The 13,745-nt window shown below is 35.9% G+C and overlaps 1 protein-coding gene across 1 annotated transcript; it reads right to left on the bottom strand.

Moving 5' to 3' along the window:
• Positions 1-242: 242 nt before the first annotated feature.
• On the bottom strand, positions 243-2,669 carry LOC140920083 (uncharacterized). Its single transcript, XM_073367395.1, has 5 exons — positions 2,616-2,669; positions 1,949-2,090; positions 1,185-1,546; positions 645-785; positions 243-542 (listed from the first exon to the last, which is right to left on the bottom strand). The coding sequence occupies exons 1-5, from the start codon at positions 2,667-2,669 to the stop codon at positions 243-245; spliced, it is 999 nt and encodes a 332-aa protein (XP_073223496.1).
• Positions 2,670-13,745: the final 11,076 nt, after the last annotated feature.

Below are 13,745 nucleotides of genomic sequence, written 5' to 3'. Positions count from 1 at the left end.
CCATTTTTTTCCCCAAAAAAGTGCGGTTTCGGCTGGTGTTTTTTTTTTTTTTTTTTTTTTTTTCAGGTTTGTCTCCAACATAGTCAGTATCACATGATCCTACTAACCTGTATGTAGTTGAAAACTTATAGAACAAACCAAGGTTATAAGTACTTTTCAAGTATCCAATTATCCTCTTAACAACAATTAAGTGGGATTCCCTTGGATCACCCTGAAACTTGGCACATACAATAAATAGAATATCAGGTCTTTGTGTAATCAATACCTTTTTGCTTATTGTACCCTTGTGCAACCAATCTGGCCTTGTTTCTGACAATTTCTCCTTTTTCGTTCGATTTGTTCTTGAACACCCACTTGGTTCTAATGGGTCTTTTATCCTTTGGTCTGGGTACTAGATCTAAAACATCATTTTTTTTAAAATCATTAAGCTCTTCTTCCATTGCAAGTATCCAACCATTATCTGCTTGTGCTTCATCAATAGAAGTGGGTTCAATTGATGATAGCATACCAAATAGTGTTGTGTCTTTTAGTGATGATTTGGTCTTCAAATGCTCATTTTCATTTCTAATAACTAGAGTGTCTGGATAAGATGACTTGTATTTCTATCCACTTATAGCTTTTGAATTGACTTGACTAGTTCTGACTTGATCCAATTCATTTTGTGATGTTTTGTCATGTTCTTCTAATTTTCTTGTATCCTCTAGTTTGTATGGTTCTTTTGGTTTGTCGTTATCTTTTGATTTATCAATTTCTTCTGGTTCTTGTAAACCTACAATATCCTTAACCTGCTTTGACTTTTAAAGGTCAAGTTGTTTGTCATCAAACTTAACATGTATCGACTTCTCTACTATGTGAATCTCCCTATTGAACACTATAAGTTTTGGATATTTTAGAGTATCCAAGGAATGTACACTTTTGTGAACGTGGATCAAATTTTCCAATATTATTTTTTGTATTTAAAAGATAACATACACAACCAAAATAATGAAAGTAAGAAATGTTGAGCTTTTTACCTTTCCACAATTCATAAAGAGTCTTATTAAAAATAGGTCTGATACAAACTTTGTTTTGAGCGTAACATAAGGTATTGACTTCTTCTGCCCAAAAATGCTTAGCAACATTTGTTTCGTACATCATAGTGTGAGCCATTTCTTGAAGAGTACAATTCTTTCTTTCCATAATACCATTATGTTGAGGTGTTCTAGGGAATGAGAAATCGTGTAAAGAATTGCTTCTTCATAGAATTTCTCAAAGAGTTTGTTCTCAAACTCTCCACCATGATCACTATAGATAGTTCCTATAAAGAATTGCTTCTTATTTTGCACTTGGTTGCAAAAGGTAGTGAACACCTTATGAGATTCATCCTTGTGTTTAAGGAACTTAACCCATGTCCATCTAGAATAATCTTCAACGATGACCAATGCATACCTTTTACCATTCAACTTGGTAGTTTTAACAGGACAAAAAAGGTCAAAGAGTAGAAGCTCCAAAGGTCTGCTTGAGGAAACAATATTCTTTGATGGAAAAGAACTCTTAGTTTGTTTCCCTACTTGACAGTCCTCACAAAGAACTTTTAATTTGAACTTGAGATTTGGAAAGCCTCTAACAACTTGAAATTATTTTTATTTTGAGATTAGCCTCAAATTGGCATGGCTTAATCTCTTGTGCCAAATCAGTTGCTCATTGCTCATAAACACAAAGCATCTGTTTTTTTGTTTTGCTAAGTTAAAACGGTTATAAAGGTTCCCTTGCCTCTAGCCAGTAAATATAATAGAACCATCATTTTGACTTATAGCTCTACATGACTTTTGATTAAAGACTATGTCATAACCACTATCACTTAATTGACTTATGCTAAGTAGGTTATGTTTTAGACCCTTTACTAATAAAACATTATATGTAGAAGTTGAGGGATTTTTACCAACTGTGTTGTGTTCAATGATCTAACCTTTCTGTTTTCCTCCAAAATTAACTAAGTCTCCATTGGTCAAGGTTAGGTCTTGGAATATAGACCTTTCTCCCTTCATATTTCGTGAGCATCCATTGTCCAGGTACCATGACTGGTGTTTCAACTTGGCTGTTGAGAACATCTGCAACATAGACAATTTTATCTTTGGGTACCCACATTTGGTTGGGTCTTGGTTTGTTAGGTTTGAAAGATTTCTTGTCCTTCAACGTGGTTACCATAGAACAAGATGTTTTAGAGTGACCTTTCTTATTGAAGACAATGCATAAATTATTAGAGAGAAAGTAAACTTAGGTTTAGTTTCTGTTTCTTGAAATCTTATTCCTTTTTTTGCCATTTCTACTAACACCATAAATCATAGATGAAACTTACTTCTTTCTATACCAGTAGCAAGAAAATCTTGAAATCCTACTTCATATTTTTCAGCATTATATGGCACATTTTCAAGTGATGTTCAACTATGATTACTTTTCAGAGTTAGGTTGTCAAACTTAAGTTCAACAATATTACTTTCTAGAGTGTTAATTTTATCATTCAGATTTTCATTTATTTTCCTAACAGCTTTCAGCTTCAAAGTGATACTATGATTATTGTTTAAGAAGTCATTTTTAACTGTAATTAGTTCAGAACGAGTTAAATCAGAGAGTACCCAAGTTTCTTCATCTACAAATTCACTGTCAAATTCAGAATCAACATCAGCCATCAAGCCTTATAGGCTTGTTCTTCATCATAAGATGATTCATTATAGTCATCCCATATGACCATCAAAACATTCTTCTTGGACTTGGAATTTTTCCTCTGGAACTTTCCTTTCTCCAGATTTGGACATTCTGACTTGACTTGCCCAAGTTCATTGCATCCATAGCAGGTGATATTTTCTTATTGTATTTTTCATCATTCCCTCTACTGGACTGCTTGTAACTTTATGTGTGAAATATTTCCTTTTTCTATGCCACATCCTCTTAACTCTTGTGGATATGAAGGTAAGCTCCTTTTCCTCTAAATCTTCATTCTAATTTTCTAAATCATTATCCTCTAATTCTAATTCTGCTTGCAAGGCTTTCTTCTGCTTGGATTTATGAGCTAGAGTCTTAGTCTTATTCTTCATCTTTGGCTCATCTTCTTCAAGCTCGCTTTCATGTGATATGAGAGATTTGATTAATTCTTCTAGTTTAAGACCATTTAGATCTTTTGTTTCTTGGATAGATGTGATCTTGGGTCGCCATTTGCTGGGAAAACTCCTTAGGATCTTCTTGACATAGCTCTTTTCAATTACTCTCAACCTTGAGACCAATGTTTTCAATTTGGAAAATATAGTCTCAATGTTTTGGTCTTACTGATGTAGCTAAGTATCACTAGAAGGGGGGTTGAATAGGGATTTTGCTGTAAAAAATAATTTTCAAGTGTTTTCATAACTATCCTCTCGTTGATGATGGGTTTTTCAAACCTTCAGTTTTGAGTTGAGCAAAAGAGTGAGAGAGAAATATGAGAGAGACACACACAATTTTATATTGGTTCACCCAAAGATGGCTACGTCCAGTCCTCATACCCTTGTGAGATTTTACTAAAGTTCGAACAGATCAACCTCACGCTGAGGATGATTGCACAATGTGTATTCTTTAGCTTCGCCAAGCTTACAATCAATTTTCAAATATTTCCAAGTGTATCTCACATGGAAATTACAAAGTAATATGAGAGTGATTGATTCTAAATACTTTCTCAAAGGATTTACAAAGATATATTGTAGGATTGAAGAAAGTATGTAGTAAGGATGAGTGTTGCTCTTGATAGCTTTAAGATGCTTGATCTTTTTATGCAATTGTGTTGTGTGTTGTATGATGAAGAGCTAGCTGCATTTTATAGAGGTCCAATCCCTTTGATGATCGTTGGAATTCATTACAAAAGATCCAAGGTTTTTCATCATAATTACAGAACTGCCATTCAACTTTTCTAGGCCAGGCAGAAGCCATCCTCGCGCATGCACAACTTCCTTGTAACTTGATCTTGAGATGTCTTTGTCTATTCTCTTTTATCAAGAGTGAAAAGTTAGGTTGATTTCAACTTTTGAGGTGATGTTGACAAGAGAGAAAAGCTACCCTCTTACATAGGACTGTCATACTTCGTCCGAGGATCAGATTTGCTTTCACATGTGATCTTCTATTTTTGGCTTGTTTGAAGTTTCCTTTCGTTAACTTGACTTCTTCATGTATTAATTCGTGCAAGCCCAATAAATGATCTGATTTTAGCATTTGCACATGCTTGATGGGTTGCTTTCAACTTTGCTGGACCATCCTCAGCCTATTATGTCATCCTCTAGACTTAGATCTATCTATTCTTGTCCTTTTCCTTTTGGCCTTCAAACTTCTTTATTTCAAATACTTTTGTTTATTCATTCTTTGACTTTGTTGTGCATTTCTTTAATGAATAAAAACATATGTTATGGAGAGGACGAGTGTGTGCAGATTTGAGACTCCATCCTCTTCACGAGGCTATCCTCAGGAATTTCAGTCCTTCAATTTTGTATCAGATTTTTCTCCTTTTTGCCTTGGTGATTAATAACCTATTTTCTTATATGAATACACTCAAAATCACATATTAGTCATTAACCACAATCTTTTAAGTAATTTTGTTATCATTAAAATCATTTGAGAGATTTTGTCTCAACAATCTCCCCCTTTTTGACGATGACAAAATTCTTTAGATTATGATTTTAAATAAGACGAGTTCATAAGATAAAATGTTTATGCTCCCCCTCAATCATATGTGTAATAATTTTTAAAAATAAAAATCATTACTCCCCCTAAATATATGCCACATGTTTTGAGATAATAAAATTTTAACCATAAATAAAACTTCATAAAAATAAAACAGTATTTCAAAGTTTTGTTCAACACAGCATAAACATCAAACATAATTCATAGAACACAACAATTCAACTTAACAAACATAGGCAACACAATAATTCAACTTAACACCCAGTTTAACACAAAACAACTATTGGATTAAGCATAATCTTTCTCCCCCTGAATTTGGAAGCATAAAAAAGGAATAACCATAGATTTAGTCTGATGAGGATGGTTCATCTGATGAAGATGAAGGAGATGGAACATCAGAGGATGGTTGGGCTGGTAGCTCAGGAGGATGATCTCCAGGAGTAATAGTAGGGACCAAATGTTTGGTAACCCATTCAAGGATGAGACCAAATTGAACCAAAAAGTTATGAAAGTGAGTGAAGCGGTGAATGATTTTCTTCTGGTCTTTCCTAATTAATTTGAGAAGTTTCATCTGCTTCTGATTCTTGTTGTCCTTAACCCTCGTGCTAGGAACTGAGTCCTTAGGCTGATCATTTACACTGGAAATCTTATTTTGAGAGCACCCAATTTTCCTTTGAACAATTATGAGTAGTTGTAGTAAAGAAAGAGTCAAGGGAACTGAACACACCTGTGACCTCAGGGAGAGGTTGGGCAGGTTTTTCAAATTTGATGCGAAAAATCTGGTGGTGGGAGCACATCTTCATCCACTGTCAAAGTTGGTGGAGAAGCCATAGGCACATCCGTAGGAGAGGGAGGATAAGATAAATTGAGATCAAAATATAACTCCTCACCATCTTCCATATTTTGAAGAGGAGTTGATGTGAAGGTATCCGCAGGGAGAGGATCAGCTTCATGAAGGGGAGTTAGTTTGTGGATTGGTGAAGACTGAGTTGGTGTGGGGACAGGTGAGTTAGGAGAAAGAGTAGCATTAGGAGAGTTACGCAGTGGAGAGGTGGGTTTTGGAATAAGTGGTGATGGTGTATCCTCAGGTGGAGGTTGAGTGATTTCAGCTTCAGATTTTTGAAAAAGAGAGGAGGAAGGACGAGCTTTCCGTTTCTTGGAGGCAGGGCGATCATCATTTTGAATCTTCATCTGTTTAATATTCTTCATAGAAAAAATGTTGTTGAAGTGAATGGAGTGTTCATCCTCAAGTGGGATTTTGAAAAATTTGAAGATTTATGTCAAAATCATCCCATAGGTAGCAGATCATCCCATCACAACAGCATTCAACATGAAGGTAAAAATAACATGACCCAAATGAAGAGGAGTACCAGTTATCAAGTGATGACTGATCATGAGGTCAAGCTCCGTGACCTTCTCAAAACTGCCAGCCCGGGGCGTGATGGAGTGAACACATATATTGTGAAGGATACATATATTGTGATGGAGTGATTAGTGTTCTTTGGAGTACAAAGGTCCTAGTGATGACACATTGTGAATACCATGTCTTAGATAAGCAGTAGGCTCCTTCATCACGTATATCAAGGATTTGACATAGTGTGGTGGGATTAATTTCCATATGAACCCCTTTTAGCACCATACTGAAATTAGTGGTGCCTTTTGATCCTTTTGACGCAACGTAGAAAGCCTTTACTAGACGAGGGTACTGAGGTTCATTGATTTTGAAAAAAGAGGTCCATTTGAGTTGGTCAAATATTTCTTCAACATTGAACCCTCCTTGTTTGATATCAGCAAGGTCAATGATTTTACCATTGACCAAAGACTTGTTTTGCCATTTTGAGATATAGATAGTCTCTAATTCGGCCGAATCAAACAGTGAAGTGATTTTAGAATTTTTTATGGATGAGGATGGGGGTTTTGGTGAAGAAGGTTTGGCCTTTTTAGGAGTTGGAATTTTGGAGGTTGATTTCGCAAGAGGAGGCTGTTGTGCAGGTTCAGTAGGATTGGTCTCTGAATCATCAGAATTCATGACATGGATCGTATTGTCCTGAGGAAGTGCCTTTTTGGATGAAACGGCTCCAGACATGATTCTGGAAGAGCGCCTGGAGTGAGTTGAGGAGGATGAGTTTTTGGAGATTTTTGGAGTGATAGAAGGAGAAGAAGAACTTTTGGATGGTTGAAACAAAGAAATGGTGTTCATGGAATTTGCTTCAGATTGGGTTTCCTCATGATAATCTGACTCAGTGCTTGAGTAGACATCTTGGTTCTCTTCTGGTTCTTGATATGAGATTTTACATTTTACAGTAACTTTGGTATGGGCCATTGATCAGAAAAGACTTGGAAAACAACTGATGAATAAAGAAAGGTTTTGAGCAGAGGGTTGATGAGTGAGGAAGATGGAGGATGTGAAATACATAGATGAGGATGGAAGATGAACAGGGAGAACGTGTGAGGAAACGTGTGAAGAAAGGAAAATTAATGCGCCGTTTGCCTAGGAACCTAGTGAGATTATGGATGAGACAGGCTGAGTCATGTGGCCGTAAATGCATTAAATGTACAACGTGAAGCACGGAGGCATGCGCCACACATGTTGGCCAATGAGAAAAGAGACGCGTGCAGTTTTCTTGTCTGCCGGAGGCATGCGCCACACATGTTGGCGAGGATACTGGGGTTCATTGATTTGGAAAAAAGAGGTCCATCCGAGTTGGTCAAACAGTTCTTCCACATTGAATCCTCCTTGTTTGATATCAGCAAGGTCAATGATTTTACCATTGACCACATATTTGTTTTGCCATTTTGAGATGTAGTTAGTTTCTAATTCGACCGAATCAAACAGTGAAGTATTTTTAGAATTTTTGTTGGATGAGGATGGGGTTTTGGTGAAGAAGGTTTGGCCTTTTTAGGAGTTGGAGTTTTGGAGGTAGATTTCGCAGGTGGAGGCTGATGTGAAGATTCTGGAGGGATATTTGTCTCTGAATCATTAGAGTGGATGACATGAATCGTGGATTCTTGAAGGGGCGCACTTTTGGATGAAACAGCTCCAGATATAATCCTGGAGGAACGCCTTATGGGAGCAGAGGAGGATGAGTTTTTTGAGACTTTTGGAGTAATAGAAGGAGAAGAAGAACTTTTAGATGGTTGAGAGGAAGGAATGGTGTTCAAGAAATTTTCTTCAGATTGGGTTTCCTCATGGAAATCGGACTCAGTGCTTGAATAGACATCTTGATTCTCTTCAGGTTCTTGATAAGAGATTTTGCATTTTGCAGTAACTTTGGTTCGAGCCATTTGAAAAAAAAAACTTAGATGGAACTGCAACTGATGAGTGAAGAAAGATTTTCGAATAGATGGTTGATGAGTGAGAGTGATGGAGGATGAAATAATTCGTGGAGGATGGAAGTTGTACAGGAAGAACGTGTAAGGAAATGTGTGAGGAAAGGGAAATTAATGCGCCGTTTACCTAGGAGCCTAGTGTGATGATGGATGTGACAAGCTGAGACACGTAGCCGTTAATGCATTAAATGCATGTCGTGAAGCACGAAGGCATGCGCCACACATGCTGGCCAATGAGAGAAGAGGCGCGTGCATATTTTCTTGTCTGCCATGTCAAGGGAAGTTACACCAATAAGGACATTCCGTCCTCTGGTGGTTTTTGCCATCCTCACAGTTTTAGACTAAAATGTAAATACATATAAAATAAACAACATAATTTTTTGGATTTTTATTTAGTAAACAAAATCATAAAAAATATAAATATAATAAAGGAACATAACAAAAGATAAATCAATTAATTTTAGACAAATTAAAGATTGAGCGTTCCTCCAATATCTTTTTGAACATATCCTCCTGGAGAGGTTTGGTAAAAATATCTGCTAATTGATTTTCAGTGTCAATAAAAATCAGTTCTAAATCCCCTTTTTGCACATGATCTCTTATAAAATGATGTTTAATTTCAATGTGCTTAGATCTAGAATGTTGAATGAGATTTTTAGACAGATTTATTGCACTTGTATTATCACAGAGGATGGGAATTTTTGCGTACCTTAGTGAGTAATCCTCAAGTTAATTTTTTATCCAAAGTAATTCTGAGCAACATTGAGCAACTGATACATATTCTGCCTCTGTAGTTGAAAGAGCAATGCTACTTTGTTTTTTGCAAGACCAACTTATTAGAGATTTACCAAGAAATTGGCAAGCACCACTTGTGCTTTTTTCTTTCAACTTTGTCTCCCACATAGTCGGCATCATAATAAGCTATGAGGTCAACATTGCAACATTTCTTGTACCAAATTCCCAGATTTATAGTGCCAACAAGATATCTGAAAATCCTTTTTACTGCAATAAGATGAGATTCTTTAGGAGAGGATTGGAATCTTGCATAAAGACCGTGGAGTATGGAGGATGGGTGGATAGGAGTTCCCAAACTCTTGGCTGAACTCGTGTTATATTTGTTGAGTAAATCCTTGGTGTATTTTTTTGTAATATAAAAATGTCATCCTCTCATTGTTTGATTTGCAAACTAAGGGAGAATTTTAATTCCCCCATCATACTCATCTCAAACTCATTTTGCATGAGGTTGGAGAAATCTTTACACATCTTTTCATTTGTAGATCCAAAGATTATGTCACCGACATATATTTGAACAATCAATAACTCCTTCTCAAGAGTCTTCTTGAAAAAAGTAGTATCAATCTGTCTTCTAATGAATCCATTTTCTTTTAGGAAAGAGCTTAACCTCTCATACCAAGCTCGAGGAGCTTGCTTTAAACCATAAAGAGCTTTTGAGAGTTTGAACACATGGTTCGGCCTCTTCTCATCATCAAACCCAGGAGGTTGACGAAGATACACTTCCTCATTTAAGAACCCATTGAAAAAGGCACTTTTGACATCCATTTGAAATAGTTTGATACCTTTATGAGTAGCATAAGCTAAGAGGATTCTTATTGCTTCAAGTCTTGCTACGGGTGCAAACGCTTCATCATAATCAATTCCTTCTTGTTGATTGTACCCTTGTGCCACTAATCTTGCTTTATTTCTAATGACTTCTCCATCCTCATTTAGTTTGTTTCTAAATATCCATTTAGTCCCAATAATAGATTTGTCTAGAGGATGGGGTACAAGATTCCATACCTTGTTTCTTTCAAATTGTGAGAGTTCTTCCATCATAGCTTCAACCCATGATTTGTCACCAATAGCTTGATCAATCGTTTTGGGTTCAACTTGTGATATCATGGCCATGTTGGTAGTATTTTCCCTTAGAGAGTTTTTGGTTCTCACACCATCTACAGTATTTCCAATGACTAGATCTAAAGGATGATGCGTGACTGTTTTCCATCCTCTTGGAAGTTGCTGAGAGGTTGGGTCAGACTCATCCTCTTCGTGAGGACTGGGTACTTGAGAGGATGATTGTTCATCTTCTTCATCTTTATCCATTTTTTCTAAACACAAGTCATCAAACTCATCAAAAATAACATGCATGGATTCCTCCACAGTTTGAGTCCTAAGATTATATATTCTATAACCTTTTGACATTGTGGAGTATCCTAGAAAAATTCTTTTATCAGATTTTGGATCAAATTTTCCCAAATTTTCTTTATTATTTAGAATGTAGCAATAACACCCAAATATATGAAAATAGGAAATATTTGGTTTTCTCCCTTTCCATAATTCGTAGAGAGTTTTGTTTAAAAATTTTCTAATGGATGCACCATTAGAAACATAACAAGCAGTGTTGATGGTTTCGGCCCAAAAGTATTTTTCAATGTTGGTTTCATTTAAAATAGTTCTAGCCATTTCTTGCAAAGTTCTATTTTTCCTTTCAACAACCCCATTTTGTTGGGGAGTTCTTGGACAAGAAAAGTTGTGAGAAATACCATTTTCTTCACAAAGATTTTTAAAGGATTCATTTTCAAATTCACCTCTATGGTCACTTCTCACAGAAACAATTTTTGATCCTTTTTCGTTTTGAACCTTTTTACAAAAATGGTGGAATGCCTCAAAGGCTTCATCTTTATGTTTTAAAAATAGAACCCAAGTAAAACGAGATAAATCATCAACAATTACAAAGCCATATCTTTTTCCACCAAGACTTGGAGTTTTGATAGGACCAAAAAGATCAATGTGAATGAGTTCAAGATGATGACTTGTTGAAACAAAGTTTTTAGAGTGAAAACTACTTTTAACTTGTTTTCCTTTCACACAAACTGTCTTTTTCAAAAATAATTTTTGGAAGTCCTTTTACTAATTATAAATTTGCTAATTTAGAAATAGTGTTTAAGTTTGTGTGACCAGCTCGTTTGTGCCAAATCCATTTATCTTTTTCAATGGAAACAAAACAAGATTCAATAGGTAAATTATCAAGATAAAGTTCATATAAATTCTTTTTTCTATAGCCAGAAAAGAAAACTCTACCCGAGGATGAGTGCTTAACCTCACATAGAGCAGGCTTGAAAATAACTTCAAAACCACTATCACATAATTGACTAATGCTTAGAAAGTTATGTTTTAAGTCATCCACATACTGAACATTTTCAATTTTTGCAGAATTATTCTTACCAATAATACATGTTCCTTTTATTTGAGCTTTATCATTATTACCAAATGTGACTGATCCTCCATCTTTTATCTCCAATGACATGAAGCATTGCTTATCCCCTGTCATATGCCTTGAGCAACCAATGTCCAAGTACCAAGGCTTTCTTTTGTTGATTAGAGGAAGAACTTGTATTAGAGTTTAAAAGTGACTTAGGTACCCATATAGCATTGGGTCCTTGTTGGTTAGTTATTCCTCTTGTGAGGACTTTTCTTTTGTGATAACAAATAGAATCATGGTGCCCATGTTTACCACAGAAAGAGCATGCTGACTTTACATTGTTAGCTTTCTTCTTAGCATGACAAATTTTGGAAGTATGCCTAAGTTTTCTGCAAAAGGTGCATTTAGGCCTATCCTCACGTTTTTTAGGCAAGAAAAAATTTTCATACAACTTTTGTTTTTGAGAACTTTTAAAACCAATACCAGCCTTGTCAAATATTCCAGATTGAGACCCCATTATCTTTTGAAATGTTTCTGTAGATTTGACAAAGTTGGAAATATCGTTTTTTAGTTCCTTAACCTCTATTTTCAAAATCTCCTTTTGTGTGTCCTCGTCAGGAGGTTGAGGATGAGTTTCGGTTATCCTCTTGTTAAGAGTTTTTTGTTGCTCTAACATTTGAAAATGAGAATGCTGCAATTCTTGAATGATTTTAACATACTCATCATTCTTTTTTTGAAGCTCCTCATTTTGTTTCTTTATCTCAACAAGTTGGTTTTTTTGAAATATACATTTTTGAGATAAAGTGTTCGAGTCATTTAAAAGGCTATCAAATTCAATTTCTAATTTCTCACAAGTAGGACATAGATCAGAAATACTTACCTTATCATTTTATGATTTTACCATGAGACAGATGTTGCCTCTTCTTCCTTTTCTTGCTCAGAGGATGACTCGCCACTATCATCCCAAGTAATCATCATGGATTTGTTTTTGTATGGAAATCTTCTTGAGTTTCTTTTGGTGAGAGGACACTCAGTTTTGTAGTGTCCAATCTTGTTGCATCCATAACAAGTTATTTGACTTTTGTCAATTTTTTCTTTTTGAGGAGGTCCTTTATTCTGTCCTCATCTGTTTATCATCCTCTGAATTCTTCTGGAAATCAGAGCGAGTTAATCCTCATCCTCAGACAGAGGATACTCTGTGTCTTCCTTCTTTATGACATCTTCATTCTTCTTGGAGGATGAACTTTCTATTTGGCTAGTTTTTAGAGTAATCATTCTTCCCTTTTTGCTTGGTTTATCTGCCAGCAACAGTGGTTCATGAGCTCTTAGAGTTCCAACCAGATCTTCTAATTTCATGTTGGTCAAATCTCTTGCTTCTGTAATGGCAGTTACCATTGGCCTCCATTCTTTTGGTAAACTTCTAAGGATTTTTCTTATCCTTTCTTGAACGGAGTATACCTTTCCAAGAGATCTCAAGTTATTTATTATGATTGTTAACCTTGAGAACATTTCATCAATAGTTTCCTCCTCCTTCATTTCGAATAGTTCGAAATCTCTTACTCCCATGTCTATCCTTACTTCTTTTACATGGCTTGATCCTTCATGATGGATCCTTAGAGTATCCCAGAGCTCCTTAGCATTTTTGCACTCTTCAACTCTGTCATACTCTTCCCTGCTCAAAGCACACGTTAGAAATAAATGAGCGTTAGAGTTTAGGTGTGCTTGAGGTTTCTCATCGGAGGTTGCGTCTGCGTTGTTGGTTCTGATGACATGATCCCCATTTTCCACCACAGACCACATGTTGTTGTCTTGTGATATGAGAAATAGCCTCATCTTACCTTTCCAGTGGTAGTAATCTGTACCATCAAAGTAGGGAGGTCGGCTGGATGATCCTTTTTCAGGAATGTGAGACACACACAATTTTGTACTGGTTCATCCAAAGATGGCTACGTCCAGTCCTCACACCCTTGTGAGATTTTACTAAAGTTCAAACAGATCAACCACACGCTGAGGATGATTACACAATGTGTATTCTTTAGCTTCACCAAGCTTACAATCAATTTTCAAATATTTCCAAGTGTATCTCACATGGAAATTGCAAAGTAATATGAGAGTGATTGATTCTAAATAATTTCTCAAAGGATTTACAAAGATATAGTGTAGGATTGAAGAAAGTATGTAGTGAGGATGGGTGTTGCTCTTGATAGCTTTAAGATGCTTGGTCTTTTTATGCAATTGTGTTGTGTGTTGTATGATGAAGAGCTTGCTGCATTTTATAGAGGTCCAAGCCCTTTGATGACCGTTGGAATTCATTACAAAAGGTCCAAGGTTTTTCATCATAATTATAAAACTACCATTCAACTTTTCTAGGCCAGGCATAAGCCATCCTCGCGCATGCACAACTTCCTTGTAACTTGATCTTGAGATGTCTTTGTCTATTCTCTTTTATTAAGAGTGAAAAGTTGTTTCTTTAACCATGTGAGCTGCAACCTTTTCAAAAACTTTAAGGACTAGGTTGAATTCAACTTTTGAGGTG

Source organism: Cicer arietinum, chromosome 4, assembly GCF_000331145.2.
Source record: "Cicer arietinum cultivar CDC Frontier isolate Library 1 chromosome 4, Cicar.CDCFrontier_v2.0, whole genome shotgun sequence".
Lineage (NCBI taxonomy): Eukaryota > Viridiplantae > Streptophyta > Magnoliopsida > Fabales > Fabaceae > Cicer > Cicer arietinum.
The sequence above is the reverse complement of the archived record's forward strand: the minus strand, read 5'-3'. Positions and strand labels throughout refer to the sequence as shown.